General features: G+C 39.1%; 1 protein-coding gene across 4 annotated transcripts in view; it reads left to right on the top strand.

The window, feature by feature from the left end:
- Positions 1–16882, top strand: part of LOC309612626 (S-adenosyl-L-methionine-dependent tRNA 4-demethylwyosine synthase TYW1) — a 214294-nt gene that overhangs the window by 83465 nt on the left and 113947 nt on the right. For all 4 annotated transcript variants that reach the window (XM_082358575.1, XM_082358572.1, XM_082358574.1 and 1 more), the window contains exon 13: positions 1390–1525. In XM_082358575.1, coding sequence (XP_082214701.1) covers positions 1390–1525 — 136 coding nt within the window. The remainder of the gene's footprint in view (positions 1–1389; positions 1526–16882) is intronic.

Raw genomic sequence — 16882 nt, forward strand, 5'->3', positions numbered from 1 at the left:
TATATCAGTATTGGAGAGGGATTAAAGCAATGAGAGTCTGCCAGTGTTTTAATCATTTTTTCCTAACTTTGGTCATAGCTTCTCCACTTTTAACAACTTTGGGTTTAGGCCCTTCTGATTTTTCCATATGTCACTAAGCCAGATGATTACAAGCATTTGTTTGACCTACATTTCCTTAAAAGTTCTGTCAGCTGAAGTCAACAATATCCACTAAAAAGTAGCTTTAAGTGTCTACCTGTATGGCTGGATAAAAAGAAAAATAGAGCCCCTGTCTTTCAAGGTCTTCCACTCAAAGATTGGTAAGGCCAATACTGATAGACATAAAAAGCACATAAACCACTTTGATGGTGAATTTTATGGCATGTGAATTATGTGACAGTTTTTAAAAGTGCCTAGACTTTGAAACAAAAAATGCATAAATAACATTCTAGGGGTAAATACAAATTATGGAATAGTTATAGCAAATTAATAATGGGAGAATTTGGTCAGAGGATTATTAAGGGGGAATTTCTTTCTACTTCGAAATTCATTGAAGAGAGTGAATTATGAGACCTATTTGAAGGGAGAACAGAGAGGCTCTGGAAAAAGTACAATCTGGGCTTAAAACATAACTGGCAAGAAATCTGGTAGATGATGACATTGTGAAATGAGTCAGTGAATTTGAGCGAAGTGGAGAATGAGTGGTACTCATGGATGCGGATTAAGAAGGCAAAGAAAAATAAGAATCTACAACATACATTTTTCTTCTGGGTTGTGCTGTTCTGTAAGTGTTTGGCTGCTCTTTTTCTAACTCTGCATTGCTCATGGCTCCCTGAATGGGTCATTGTTCGCCCACACAGGGCTTGACTTTAAACCCACTCCTGCTCTCAGAGGCATAGGTGAGGCATTGGTGTGGCTCTGTGCCCTTCAGAGAAGCCTTGTTCTTGTTCCTTAGAAAACATCCATCAGCAAATTGATGATGGGAGGTGGCCCGTCAGCACAGACCCCTGTAGAAGTCTTAAGTGGCAGAGTTTATGAAGAAACTTTGGCCTGAGAGCCCCTTGTAATTGTGCTGAGCTGATGGTGCCAGACCTAAAGCCCGATCTTGTTTTATTTTCCACTAAAATGTAGTGTTTGAAGAGAGACCAATTTTAAGTAATCAAATGTTTTCAGTTTATTAGGGATGGTGTCCAGTCATTTGAAAAAATAACCAACTGACATCCCATTCTGTTACATTAAAATCATGGCTTTAATCTTCTGGGAGAAGCAGAACCCTCTAGACCCCCGTGAAATGTTTAATCATCACATCTATTACAGACTGTAAATTTAACATCATGAAAAGCCCGACTTAGGCATAATTTTCTTCTTTGATTGTTGTATTTTTTTTTTTTTTAATTTTAAATTACCAAGGAACCTCAAACCAGTTACCCAGCTATACGTTAGTGTGGACGCCAGCACCAAAGAGAGCCTGAAGAAAATTGACCGCCCGCTCTTCAAGGATTTCTGGCAAAGATTCCTCGACAGTTTAAAAGCCTTGGCTGCAAAGGTAAGAATTATGACATCTTAAAAAAAAGATTTTTTTTTTCTTTAAAAAAAAAAAAAAAGACTAAAATCTTCAACTTTTTTCTAGACTTCCACTTTTATTATTCAGTAAATATTTATTGAGTTCTTCTTAAGTTTCTAGCACTCTGCCTTATATATATTATATGTCCTTCATGTATTTCAGGAGAGAGGTGCACACTCCCAAAGCTAATTAATAAAACACGGGTAAGCGCGGTACATAGCAATCCTAGAAGAGGTGTCAGCAAATAGTATATGTTTAAATATGAAGTTAATTTTCCTGAATTTCTAGAACAAAATTTCCTACCCAGTAAGGAACTCAATCCCAGAATGTCCGACCCCAATGTCTTTTCCTGCAAACAGTTGCTCTTTCTTAAGTCTTCCTATTCTTTTTGACCTAAGGTACCTTCTGGTTCTTCTTTTCCATTGGCCCCTATGTCGATAGTTGGTATTTTCTGTTAGTTCTACCTCTTCTTCTCTTGTAGCCATTTCCCCTTTTCTGTTCTCTTTGCTTCTACCCTGCAGTTCCTCTTGCTTTACCCAAATCTAACTGATACTGACAGTCACTACAGGAGCTTAAAAAATTACAGTTTCCTATTCCTAGGGGGATTTGAGAATCTGCATTTTAAACATCTCGGGTGATTTTTGATGTTCAGCCAAATATATGGAAGTCACTGTCCCAGAAAACCTGCCTTTCTCTCCTTTGCCCGGCACTTACTGTGGCATTCCCACCCTGTCGCCGTCTGGCTGCAGTGAACGTTTCCAGACTCATCATTCACCATGTTCCCCAGGAATGCTACACGTCCCTGCTTGTCTTGCTGTTTCTGCAGGTGTGCCCAGCACTTGTCCCGAGTCGTTGGTTACCTCCTCAGAACTTAGACTGTCCTTTCTTTCCATTTCTTCGACTTGTAGAAATTCTATGCAACCTTCAAGTCTCAGCTTCATTATTACCTCTACTGCGAAGCCGTTTTCAGTTGCAAATAGCTGCCCCTGTCTCCCTTCCCAAGTTTTATATCTGTAAATACACTTCATTTCCTCTGTTTTATCCTAGCTTCTCTCTCCCCAACTGGACTCCTTACTCATGTCTGAATTCTAACACAACATATTTAATGGTATTTGATAAATGTTTGTTAAAAGAATGAATGAGTGGAGACTCAACCAGAGCTCTGTAGTAGTAAGATGTACTGTACACATTTTCTTGACTTTTCAGCTGATCAGAACCGCCCCGCACCTCCCCCCTCCCCCCCGCCCCCCGTTTTTATGCTTGAGAAGTTAAATCAGTGCCTTTTTTGGTGATTAACACTGACATTATTTAAGACATTCAAAATAGGCATTGGTTTCTGATCTGTCTTGGATTATTTATAAAGCTAGCAAGTCAGATGCTTTTTGGTTCCTAAATTTTCTTCGTCTCTGGACTTCACCTTCAGCTGTATCCTCATTGCTTATTGCTGAAACAGGAGATACATAGCATAAAAATCAGAACGGATTTAGATGGAAGTAAACAGCAGGGGCTGGCAGTCTCAAACACATATGAGATTGTTATCTAGACCATATCCTGAGTCGGAGTGTGGAAGATGAGAAATAGGCATTAGCAGAATGGCTCAATAGCCTCCTTTTTGCCTTTTGGCCAAAATTTTCCATAAAATGAATTCGTGTCTTGAAGTTACAAGTAAGCCTTTGGATGTCCAGTTCAGTTGTAAGTACTCTGGATTGACTCATTGATAGTAACGCACTAACTTAAAGTTCTACAATATTTTCTAACCCATGAGCTTCTTACATATAATATCATAATTGTGTCCACGTAACTCTAGTTGAAAAAGTTTCCTTGGGCTGTTTAAAGTAGCTGCTCTCAGATTAGGGCAATTGCTCTCTAAGCATTTTGTAGCAATTAGTTTATGTTTCTCATTCTTGTATTGTTTATACTGTCATTTAAGAAAGATCTGCAGCAGGAAGCTGCTGTCAAAATAAAAAGTTTTCTTTAAATTAACTCAAGCTATGTTATTTCCTTTTGAATGTCTGATATTATTGGTACATTAGATACTATCAAGAAAGGTTGACCTTACTGCTGTATAATACTGAAAAATAAGACATTTATGTTGTGACTATACTTATAAGCTAGGGTCAAATATATGATCACTATCATCTGATAATCATTTGAGTTTTTAAATGAAAACTTTGAAATTAAATTGATATTTGAGATGTTTCAATTAGAACATCCATACTATTATCTTCTGTTACTTGTTTGAGCTTTTAGTATACCTGAGCAAGAAAAGACATTTGAAGAGAAAGAATTTCTTAAACTTTATAAACAAAGAAATCCGATTTTTCCTAAGCTTTTCAGCCTACGTATGATCTAGTACCACCCAAAGTAGAAGAAGGTAGCATATTTTGTTTTATTACTCTTGGCAAGTATAAAGGTTACATTTCAAGATTTTTATCCTTTGTCTAAATGTTCCTTTTCAAATATGAGGGGAGAAATAGATTGGTATTTGAGTATGTGGGGCTAAAAAGCAATTCCATCAAGATAACACAGCATAAAATGTGTTAGCTTCAATTTCTGGACATGACAGCTACTTGTCAAACAGTCCTTTTTTTAAAAAAATAAAAAGAAATCCGTCTTGTGCAAGACAGCACTGCCTACCTTTGGCAGTAGACTTTTTTTAAAATAAATTTATTTATTTATTCATTTACTTAATTTTTGGCCGCGTTGGGTCTTCGCTGATGTACGCGGGTTTTCTCTAGTTGCTGGGAGCAGGGGCTACTCTTTGTTGGCGGTGCACGGGCTTCTCATTGCAGTGGCTTCTCTTGTTGTGGAGCACGGGCTCTAGGCGCTTGGGCTTCAGTAGTTGTGGCACATGGACTCAGTAGTTGTGGCTTGCAGGCTCCAGAGCACAGACTCAGTAGTTGTGGCGCACAGACTTAGTTACTCCACTGATGTGGGATCTTCCTGGGCCAGGGCTCGAACCTGTGTCCCCTGCATTGGCAGGTGGATTCTTAACCACTGTGCCACCAGGGAAGCCCTGGCAGTAGACTTTTATCAGCAGTGTGACCAGATGTGTTTCTGCTGGCACATTATTATGCCAAGTTGAAGATCCAGCAGGAAATGGAAGTAATTAATCCTTTTCCACGTTTGAGCAATGATACTGATACTCTTGAAACCTCATGTTTGAAAGACAGAAATAATTTCCCGCATTACATATTTTTGGGTATCCAAAATGAACTTAGTTCTATGGATGTGAGCATGCATTGACCTGATGTTGTCAGAGGAATGTTGTCTCACTGTTAAGGGCTTATTGTACATTAATGAGATGGCTCTGTATCTAATATTTAAATAAACCAAAGTATCCATGTGACCGCAATTGGCAGTTTTTAAAAAACAAATGTTTAATATTTGACCTTATCTCTGATTATAAAAATTACACGTTGAATATAGAAATTTGGGGGGAAGTAAAGAGAAATATAAAGAAACAAAGCAAGAAGCTACCTATAATTCCAGGACCTTGAGGCAGCTACTACTGACGTTTTGAAGTAGTACTTCTAGTTAATCCTTTGAGGGGGAGAGAGTGATTTGTTTTGCATATATGATTCAATTTTATATGTTGCTTTTTGTTGTTGTTAACACCGGGTCATGAGCATTTTTGCATGCTATTAAAGTTTCTCTATGACCTTCAGGTTAAAGACAGCATAGTTTTTCATCAGTAACAGTGTAAGATTATATATACTGGTCTCTGCCCCCAGTTCCTGGCACAGAGTTCCTAAAGCCCTTTTAACTTTCTAAGTGATAAGAGCGTTAGGAGCATCTTTTATTCTAATGAGGCACCTTGGAATTTTCAGCACCCCCTGCCCCCCCCCCCCAGAGAGGGGAGATGGGCTGGAAATGAAGTTAGTAATTGATTGTGCCTGCGAGAGGAAACCTCCATAAAAATCCCACTAAGGGGTTTGGGGAGCTTCCAGGTTGGTGAACATATCTACCTATCAGGAGGTTGATGCGCCCCCAACTCCATGGGGACAGAAGTGCCCGTGCTCAGGACCCTCCCAAGACCTCGTGTTATGCGTCTCTTCATCTGGTTGTTCATCTGTACCCTTTAATAAACTGGTTAACCTAAGTCAGTGTTTCCCTGAGTTCTGTGAGCTGCTCTAGCAAATTAATCAAACCAGAGGAGGGGGTTATGGGAACCTCTGATTTAGAGCCCATCAGCCAGAAACACAGGTGATAACCTAGACTTGGGACTGGCCTCTCAAGTAGGGTGTAGTGTCAGAATTGAGTTAATTTGTGGGACACCAGCTGGTGTTGCAGAGAATTGCTTGGTGGGGGAAAATCCCCCACACATTTGGTGACCAGAGGTGTCAGAAGTGAAGTGTTGTGTGTGAGTGGTAAAGCAGACACATGGGAGAGAAGACTGGGTTTTTCCCTCCTCACTCAGTTTCCTGCTTGTTGGCCAGTATCAGGGTCTCGCAAGAGTGTGTTCCAGCCTGCTTCTTCATATCGTGGGGGCCTGAGTGTAAATCAGGTTCCTGTCCTGAGCACACCTGAGAGGGGGCCTTGTGCCTCTGCTGCTCTCCAGTTGCAGCATGCACATTTTGTTACTTTCTAACATTTCTAAAGTCAGATGGCCAGAGATGGCATGTCATATTTAATTGCTAGCATTGTTACTTTCATAAAGGAGAGACATAAAATGATGGTACATAAAATAATTGTGTGTCTTACAATCTAGAGTATCTTAGAGTCAATGAAATAGCCTATCTTCTTCCCTCCCTCCCTTTTAGGATAAGCTAATCACCCCTCCATCATTCTGACTAGTTCCCCTGCTTATTGGTCTATTTGGTTTATTTCCACCTCCCCGTGTTGATGCCGAAGTCTTCTCTTGAGCCTTAGTCCATCTGGCTGTGGTCTGGATATTTGTTTCTTATTATTATCTTTTCTTAGGCTTTATCTTGCCCTTTACCTTTATCTAACCTGTGTGTACCCTCTCTGTAGGCATGGATCTTCCAGGGTGTTGATTTCACCCATCTTGGGTTTAATGCCATTTCACCCTCCTCTGGTTGGCTAAAAGGATATTCTGGTTTTAGCCACTTTTGAAATCAGACCAAGACTGCTGACCTTGATCTCTCCCATGGTGTTTTCCAAAGCCAGTGCCTACGAACTGTTTGGCTTCCCCCAGCCCCAGAAAATTCCCTAGTAAATAGGTTTTCTCCAGACCTGACTTCTGCCTAAGCTTATTAAGGAAAGATGAACGTGTTGCATCTTAGGTTCATGTTGAGACATTAAGTGATGTCTAGTAGATCATTGCTTACATGACTTGGGGACTCAGAGGAATGTTGGAGTGTGAATATGTAGATTTAGAAGTCATCTCTGTAGCAGTAGATTGCAGGTGAAGGCAAGAAAGTGGATGGAATTATCCAAGAAGTGTCTAAAGAGGGCCAAAGAAGGAAGCTTAGGGAAGACAACTTTTCAAGCTTTCAAGATGAAGAGCGTATATAGAGAGTGACTCTGGGAAGAATTTGATAATGGTGTTGGTACAATACCATGCAAGTATTGTGTATTACATACAATTCAAAGAAACAATGAGTTTTCATGAAGATATTGAGGGAAGGTTAAGGGGTGATGAAAAAGAAACTTGGTTTACCAGTTGGCTTCTAATGACTGTGTCAAAAGAAGTAGAATACAGTGTTTTGCATAGAAACCATTGTGTAGTGGGTCGAATGGAAGGATGGAAGTGGGGAGAGTGAACAAAAGATATTAACATAATGAATATTAACCTTTTGAACCCAGGGCAATAATATTGTTTAATGAAGAAATTAAAGGCATTTCCTTTTATGAGGTTAAACATTAGATAACCATATCTGCTAAAAACAAGTTAGAAAATAAATATTCCCATAATGAAGAAAATAAGATGACTTACACGCCACCAGAATTCAAAGGTAAAAACACTATTACTATAGTGCTGTTTTTCTTCCAGAGTTTATGTGTATATAAGTGTGTGTGTATTTTAATTCATGTGTATATAAGTGTGTGTGTATTTTACTTATAAAATGAGATCGTTACATATTTTTACAACTGTACTTTTTATTTAAAATATCATGAACAACTCTGTCAACTTCTGTCACCATACATTATTTTGCCCATTCTTGAACTTTTACATTTATTTTTGATTTGACTATTTTTGACCTTTACACAAGTAGAACCATTTATTATGTATTCCTTTGTGTCTGATTTTTTTTTTTGCTCAGTAACCTGTTTGAGATTTCTCCATGATGTTATATGCAATAATTCATTCATTTTAACTGCTATATAGTATATGACTATACAACAAACTATTCAGTGTTTCTACCATTGGTGGACATTTGAATTGTTTTATGGTTTTCACTATTATGAATAATTTTTATGGACATTCTTGTAGATATATGAATATACCTGCATTTCTGTTGGGTAAATATGTAGACCGGAATTGTTAGATTACAGGGTAAGTGTACATCCCACTTTAGTAGATACTACCAGTTTTCCAAAGTAATTGTACCAATTTACATTTCTACCAGTGGTGTGTGAGAAGACCAGTTGTTCTACATTCTCTGACCTCCCCCCCACTTTAAAATTTAGCCATCTTCATTGTTGTTTAGTGATATTTCACTGTAGTTTTAGGTTGCATTTCCCCAGTGAATACCTTTCAATTTGAATACTTTTACAGATGCTGATTGGACATTTGGCTATCCTTTTTATGTGAATTATGTGTTCAATTCTTTTGTTCCTTATTTATTTGGATTATTGTTGATTTTTTATTGACTTGTAGATGTTCTAAAATATATTCTGGATACAAGAGCTTTGTCAGACACATGTTTTCAAGATACCTTCTAGTCTGTCTTTGCCTTTTTACTCTTAATGATATATTTTGATAAACAAAAGTTCTTAATTTTAACAAAGCCCAATTTATTAATTTGTTGAAGTTTTATGGTTAGTGCTTTTCATGTCCTGTTTATGAAATCTTTGTCTACCCCAAGGTCATGAAGATATTTTCTTATTTTTTTTTGTAAAAGCTTTATTTTTCTTTCACATTTGGGACTATGAATCATCTCACATTAATTTTTTTTAGGGTAATTTGAGGAGGGTTTATTTAGTAAGGGCTTAATTATAAAAGTGTATGGAAGGAATAGGGGAACCATTGGAATTGTGCCAAGGATCCTGGGGCCAGCAGCACCAGAGTATTACCATCCGCACAAGTGTCCAACAACAGGGGGATTGATTGCTAATATGAGTGGCTGACACTCACCAAATATTGGGTGGAGAGAGCTTTAAGCTTCCCCTTGTCCGTTTTTGCATTCTGATAGAAGTTTAGGGCGTATTTCTGGGCAAAGCTCTCAGGGGATACAGTTTTGGTAAGAGGGAGCAAAGAGTTAATTCAAAACTCTTGTTTATGCTTTTGCCCATAGGTAGATGAGGACTAGGTAGGCTGGGAGCGGGTCCTTCTTGGGGGGATTCTCTGACCTGGGGAGGCCTAGCTAGACCAAAGTACAGCCCAAAGGAAGGAGTAAGTGGTTTGGGGCAATTCTGCTGAGGGTCTGAAGGACAAGGTCTTGTCTTGGGGATACCTTTTTCTTTTTTTTTAAGGAAAAAAAAATTTTTTTTCAATTTTATTGAGAAATAATTGACATATATCACTGTATCAGTTTAAGGCCTGTAGCCTGATTGTTTGAGTTACATATATTGTGAAATGCTTGCCACATCCATCTTTTTATGTTTTTATGATGTTAATTAGCATTCTTTTACTTCCACTCAGAGAACTCTCCCTTTAGCATTTCTTGTAAGGTGGGTCTGGTGGTGATAAACTCCCCCAGGTTTTGTTTGTTTGGGAAAATCTTTCTCTCTCTTTCTGTGTCTGAAGGACAGCCTTACGGGGTATAGAATTCGTGGTTGACAGTTATTTTCTTTCAGTATTTTGAGTATGACAGCTCATTCTCTCCTGGCCTGAAAAGTTTCTGTTGCAAAATTCACTGATTGTTTCATGGGAGTTCCCTTGTGAGTTCTCTTTTTTCTCTCACCACTCTTGAAATTCTTTCTTTGACTTTCGACAATTTAATTATAATGTGTCTGGGTGTGATCCTGTTCAATTCAACCTATTTGGGTCCTTTGGGCCTCATGGATCTGGATGTCCATTTCTCTCCCGAGGTTAGGACGTTTTCAGCCATTATTGCTTTAAATATACTTTTTGCCCCTCTATCTTTCTCTTGTCTTTCTGGAATTCCCATAATGCGAATATTGTTTATTTTCATGGTATCCCATAATTCCTGTAAGCTTCCTTCAATTTTTCATTTTTTTCCCCTTTTTGTTCCTTTGACAGTTTCCAACGTTCTGTCCTCCAGGTTGCTTATTATTTTGTTTTGTTTTCTTTTTTAAATGCGCGGTGAGTCTAATTTTGAAACTCTATTGAATTCTTTAGTTCAGTTATTCTATTTTTCAGTTCTAGGATTTCCGTTTGGGTTTTTTTGATGGTTACTGTTTCCTTGTTGAACTTCTCATTTTGTCCATGCATTGTTTTCTTAATTTTGTTTAGTTGTCTCTCTGTGTTTTCTTGTAGTTCACTAAACTTCCTTAAGAGGATTATTCTGAGTTCTTTGTGTGATAGTTCATCAGTCTCCATTTCTTTAGAGTCAGTTGTTGGAGCTATTAGTTTCTTTTGGTGGTTTCATATTTACCTGATTTTTGACGATCCTTGGTTCCTTACATATTTTTCTATGCATTTGAGTAATTGGGCTCTTCTTCCAGACTTCACAGGTTTGCTTTGGCAGAGACAGTTCTTCACCAGGCAGCTCAGTTTGGGTTTCTGGGTGTGTCTGCTAGTAATGTCCTTGGGCAGCTGGGGCCTGCTACTCTGGTCTGTTTTGGGCGAGGCACTTGTTTGAGCTCTGAGAATGGGGATGGGGGGCAGTGTGCCACTGCCTGAGAAGTTTGTATAGGGCTGCTGGCTTGGTTCCCCACACAAGTGAGGCTGGAGGAGGGGCTCCAAGGTTGCCTGGATTCTCTGATCAGGCTTACTCAGTGGTCCTGACTGTGTACTATATTCTGTAGTAGATGGGGCTGTGAATTAGCTTCCCTGCCCTGGCAGGCCAGCCAGATGGGATCCAGGTCCTGTATAGCTGGTTGTTTGGGGACCTGAATCAGGCCAGAGTGTGCACTGAATTTCCTGGTCAGGGGAGGCCATCGGTTTTGCTCTGCAGATCAGGGAGGCATGGGCTGTGCTCTCTGTTCAGTGCCGCTGTACATAGGGCCGTTGAATGGGCTGTGCAGCTTCCCCTGTGCTCTGGTCAGACTCCCTGGTTGGACAGGCTGAAGGCTGTATTCAGCAATAAGTGGGCCTGTGAATTAGATTCCCAGCCTGGGTGCAGCAGGAGAAGAAACTCTAGAACTGGTAAAGCTTTTTGTTCTCACACCCCAGGTTTCCTGACTGAGCAGGGCCATTGGCTTTGGTCTGCAAACTATTGGCTCTGCCTGCCCGCCTCTCCGCTGGAGTCCTTCTGGGCTGCACAGCTTTCAGGTGTTGTCACCAGCCCTTCTGGTCAGATGAGGCTGGAGGACACTGTCCACAGTGGATGGGATTGTGATTCAGCTCCTCGCTTGGGCACAGGCAAACCGGGCTCTAGGGCAGCAAAACTCCTTGTGTGAGGATCCGAATCAGGCAGCTCTGCCCCCCGCCAAGTTCCCTGGTCAGAGCGCGCCCTGGGCGCTCTGCAGGTGAGCAGAGCCGCTGGTTGGGGTCACTGCCTGGACACTGCAGGTGTGAAATCAGTCTCCCAAGATCCACGTGCTGGTTGTTGCAGGCCCCTCCCCGCTTCTCTGTGACAGTCAGATTCTGAGTGTTTGCGCCCGAAGATTCCCTGCAGTCCCCGTGGTGCAGTATCAGAGTAGGGGCTCCCACAAAGCGACCCATTTTGCTGGGGGAAGGGAGGGTGCTGCCTGTCCCCACTGGGTTCTCTTTTCCTATTGGAGGAACTGGAGACTTAGGAGACCCCACTGTGTGCTGCTGCACTACCCTGGGGGAGGGGCAGTGTGGTCAACCTGCAGCCCCTTCTCTTACCTTCTGTTGCAGTCTGTCTTGGTCTCTGTGGTGCAGGGGGTGCTTCAGCCTCACCCTCGTGTTCTAGAATTCTCTCAGTGGTGTCTTGTTTTTGAATAGTTGTTAGTAGTTCTTCTGAGAGGGAAGTGAAGTCAGGAACAACCTGTGTTGCCCTCTTGGTGATGTCACCCTCAGATACATTTTTATATATGGTATAACGTAGCAAGTCAAGGTTAATTTAAAATTTTGAAATCTGGTACTCTAGGTCTTCCAGCTTTTTCCTTCAACATCTAGTCATCTTTCTCTTTGTGAATTCTGCCTTTGGGGATGTGTTTAAAAAGTCCTCACCCACCTCTCCTGGGTTATAAAAATATTTATGCATATTTTCCTGTTCTTTCATGGCCTAATTTTAAAAAACTTGACTCTTTAATCCAACTGGGATACAATTTCGTATTCACTTTTATTTAGTTATCAAGGATCATTTATTGAATAATTCATCCTTTATGCATTGACATGATAAGCTTATTGTATACTGAAACTTATATCAGTGCCAGTTCATTCCAAGGAGATGCTATATGTGTTGATTTTGACCTTTTTTTCCATTAACAGTGTGTCACAGACATTTTTTCCACAGTAGTAAATGTTACACTTCAGCACTGTTCTTATTGTCTGGGTACTGTCTTATTCTGTGGGTCTAACAATTTAATTTGCAGGTCTTGTCTTTGGTGGCTTTCCCTTTCTCTCTCCTCCTCTTCCTCCTCCTCCTCCTCCTCCTCCTCCCCCCGAGTCTGTATCTAGCACTTATGTGCCAGCGGTGCCTTGTGCTATCTTGTAACACGCCATCATAGTGCTTACCACGGTGGGTTGTGATTGCTTAGTTAATTGTCTTTCTTCTTGCAAACTGAAAGGTCCTGGAGAGAAGGCACAGTGTATGTCATGTCATTTTTGCTCATTGTTGTTTTCCCAGCTCTTATCACAGTGTGACATACAATAGCCACATGATAAATGTTTGGTGAATGAACAAATTAGATTTATCTCCTTTCCTTTTGATGTATATTTCATCGTTAACCCAACAGTCTGTCTTGTGTAGCAGTTAAGAGCTTGGGATTCTTAAATAAGACTGCTCATGTTGGAGTCCTGTCTCTACCACTTCCTGGCTAATATTGGTCAAGAGACTCAGTTTTCTCATCTGTAAAATGGGGTTAATAGCAGTGCTGCCCTCATAAGGTCTAGATAGAAACATCTAAAAACATCATGGGGTGCTTGTGTTTATGTTTTAACGTATAATGCCCTCTATCACCAATTTTGTATGTATGATTAAATATTTTGGAGATGTAAAAAACAGTAAATAAGACGGTAAATACTAATATAACTACTATCTAGCTTAAGAAATAAGACATTATAAATTCAGTTGCAGTCCCTATGAACCTCTTTTCTTTCATATTTCCTTTCCTTCCCTCTATTTCAGAGATAATCTGTGTCCTGTATTTGGTGTTTATCATTCTATGCTATTTTTATACTTCACTCTATATTTACAACTTTGTAAACAACAGAGCTGTTTTTCATATTTTAAAACCGTATATAATAGTATCATCATAGCATTCTGCAAGTTGTTCTTCTTTGAGCATTAGAAAAAATCAAATTTGCCATTTTAACTATTTTTACATGTATAGTTCAGTGGTATTAAGAACGTTCACATTGTTGTTCAACCATCACCACAGTCTGTTTCCAGAGTTTTTTATCTTCCCGAACTGAAACTACACATCCATTAAGCAATAACTCCCCATTCCCTGCCCCCCGTCTTTTTATTGTTTATTTGTTTAATATTATATTTGTGATTTACTCATGCTGATACATTTAGCTTTTGAGACACTGTAAGTGCTCTGTAAGCATTCCATCTTATAAATATTCTACAATGTATTATTCATTCTCCTGTGGATGGGCATTTGAGTTTTTCTGAAGTTTTCAACTCTGCAGTGAACATTATTGAAAGTGTTTCTTTGTATACACGTGCAGTAGTTTCTTTAGGGTCCATACCCAGGAGTGAAAATTGTTGGATTGTAGGATATACACATCTTCCATTTAACTAGATTTTTTCCAAGTGCTCAGGAGAGTGGCTTTGGAGACTAGTGTATTTGAGTTTCCATTTTCTGTCCTCACAAATACGCGGTATGGTCAGCTTTTTAAGATATATACATCTTCCATTTAACTAGATTTTTTTCAAAGTAGTCAGCTTTTTAACGTTTTTAAGTTTTAATGTATTGCCATGCTTTTTTAGGTTTTTCCAGTCTGATGGATATGACTTGGTATCCATTAGGACTTGTGGTTTTATTTTACGTTCCTCTATTTAGTGGGGTGAATATCTGTGGGATGTCCTCCACCACATGCAGGCTTGGCTCTAACCCTGGTCACCTTGCACCTGGCGGAGTGCTCTCCAGTGGGCCATTGCTGCAGCATGTGTTCAAGGTGGTAAAGTGTGGAAGATGTTATTAGTTGGATAGTCAGATGCTCTTGCTATAGTGAACTCCTTCACTGGCGAGAGTCCATCCTGATTCTCAACATCGATAGTACTACCTAGACAGTACATACATGGCCTACTGCGTTCTGGGGCCACAATGCCTGTGTTTGAATTCTGGGTCCACCCCTCAGAGCTCTGTCATCTTAGGCAGCATCCCTGTGCTTCAATTCCTTTATCTGTAAGATGGGGATAAAGGAGCACTTACCTCACAGGCTTGTTTTGAGGATTAAATGAATTATTGTGGAAAGTGCTTACTGGAATGGCCTATAAAACAGAGTAAGACTTAATAAATGAAAACTCATTTATAAACCTCCAAGATGGTTTAGTGAGAATTTATAATCTGTATGTCATGTTGAGGACTTTATGTCCTCAGTTTTAAAAAAATATATATTCTTTTAAATAGAAATTATTCAGCTGACTTAAATTTATATCTATTTTGAGTATGTACATTTTAAAGTATTCTGAGTTTACCTGGTCTCTGCTTTGAATGTTTATTCTCAAGACCAGAAATTGTTTGTTTGTTTATTTTAACTCTGTAACTCTCTCTAAGCAGGAGAACTTCATTGCAGAAGGGAGGTTCTGAAAATAATTTTGATACAAACATCTGCAGTACATAATCTTCCCTTTTGCCTTACTTCATATGTATTTATCTGTGGATCATTTTTTATCTTAAATTTTAAAATGGAACAAATGTTGGTAATACTTGAAGCAAGTATATATAGACACATGCATACACATATATGTGTATACACGTGTATGCATATATATTTTTGTGGCATCTCCATATTTATTTACATATATGTATAAAGTATATATAAAATATATATTTTTTGCAGTAGCTCCAAATAAAAAAATGTAAGTTCCCAAACACTGGAAACTGTAATGATCACCATATGAAAAAAATTCTGTTTCCCTCTTAGACTTATCTTCATGAATCATCATTTTGCTTCATGATCTGTTAACGTTAGAGGGATAAGATCCCTTGATTTTGCCTGTAGACCTCATAAAAATACCAGTCAAGCGTCTTGTTTCTTTCCTTGAATATTTCTCAGTTGTATAATGGTGTATTTAGGGATAAGGATAGTTCTGAAAAAAAGATTTTTAAATGAAGTCTTAAAATAAAGGTAATAAATTGAATAAAGTTAGGAAAGTTTAAAAAGTACTGAATTTAATGAAAATGCTACTACCAATCATTAAGAAAAAGACCAATAAAACAATAGAAAAATAAGCCAAAGGTAAAAACCCTTAATGGAACATGAAATGCAAATGGCTTTTAAATACAAATAAAAATAACAGTAAGGAAACAAGTACTCTCATATATTTCTGGTGAGAATACAAATTGGTACAATCTCACCTTTGAAGGACACTTTTTTTTAAAAAAATATTTTCACTTTTTAAAAAATATTTATTTATTTATTTATTTATTTATTTGGCTGTGTCGGACCTTCGTTGCTGCGCGTGGGCTTTCTCTAGTTGTGGTGAGTTGGGGCTACTCTTCGTTGTGGTGCGCGGGCTTCTCATCGCAGTGGCTTCTCTTGTTGCAGAGCATGGGCTCTAGGTGCATGGGGCTTCAGTAGTTGTGACATGCGGGCTCAGTAGTTGTGGCTCGTGGGCTCTAGAGCTCAGGCTCAGTAGTTGTGGTGCATAGCCTTTGTTGCTCCGCGGCATGTGGGATCTTCCCGGAGCAGGGCTCGAACCCGTGTCCCCTGCATTGGCAGGCAGATTCTCAACCACTGCGCCACCAGGGAAGTCCCTTAAGGACACTTTTATGCTGTCTATTAAAATAAAAAGTGCATGTGCCTTTTGAGTGAGCAGTTCATATCAAGTAATTAACCCTGAGACATACTTCCATCCACATGAAGTAAAATATATACAAGATTATTCATTGTGACATTACTTATAATAACAAAAGATTGGAAGCAAACTAAATATCCATCAGTAGAGATTCAATTAAATAAATTACAATATGCACCTATACATTTGAATTCTTTTTGACTTGAGCGTCTGGAGGTGGAGGGAGCTTTTTGGCTGTTTTCCTCTTTGCACCTTTTCAGAGTGTTACTTATTTTCAAAAAGGATAACCATCAAGGAGCTGCCCCAAGAAGATAATTTTTTCTAGGGAAGAGAATTGTCAAAACTTTTATATTCTTCTTCTTTCTAGAAGTAACAGACATTATTGAAACTTGAGTAAAGCAGAGAAGGTGGGATAGAAGCTAAAAAGCTCCTAGCAGAGAGCAGAAATTTGATGGATGTCAGATCATAGTGGGTTATAGAGAGTAGGTATTTTAATTGTCTCATGTACAAACATTTTCATTTGGAGCTCTTATTTCATCAACATTACACGTATTTGTTTTTCCTAACTATTCTAACCAACACGTAATATAATTTCCCAAGACTTAACACTAGTAATTAGTCATCTTAAACATGTTATTTGATCACCATTTGATACAATGTTTACTAAAAAACATTGAGTTTTTGGGACTTCCCTGGCGGTCCAGTGGTTAGGACTTGGCGCTTCCACCGCACGGGGCACGGGTTCGATCCCTGGTTGGGGAACTAAGATCCCACATGCCAACGTGGCCCCCCAAAAAAATTTTTTTATACTCCATCTCCTGTTGTTTTTGTTTGTTTGTTTTCCACCCGTTAGAAGCTTTCAGGTAGTGATTTTTTCTGTAGTTAGTGTTTAGTCAAAGTATTTGATTGGAACCTCATGTGGGTCTTTATGGTCCTCGGAAAGTGAGCATAGTGGAGGTATGTGACTCCATCATGGCACCATACC

Source organism: Balaenoptera borealis (genome assembly GCF_965194805.1).
Source record: "Balaenoptera borealis genome assembly, chromosome: 16".
Lineage (NCBI taxonomy): Eukaryota > Metazoa > Chordata > Mammalia > Artiodactyla > Balaenopteridae > Balaenoptera > Balaenoptera borealis.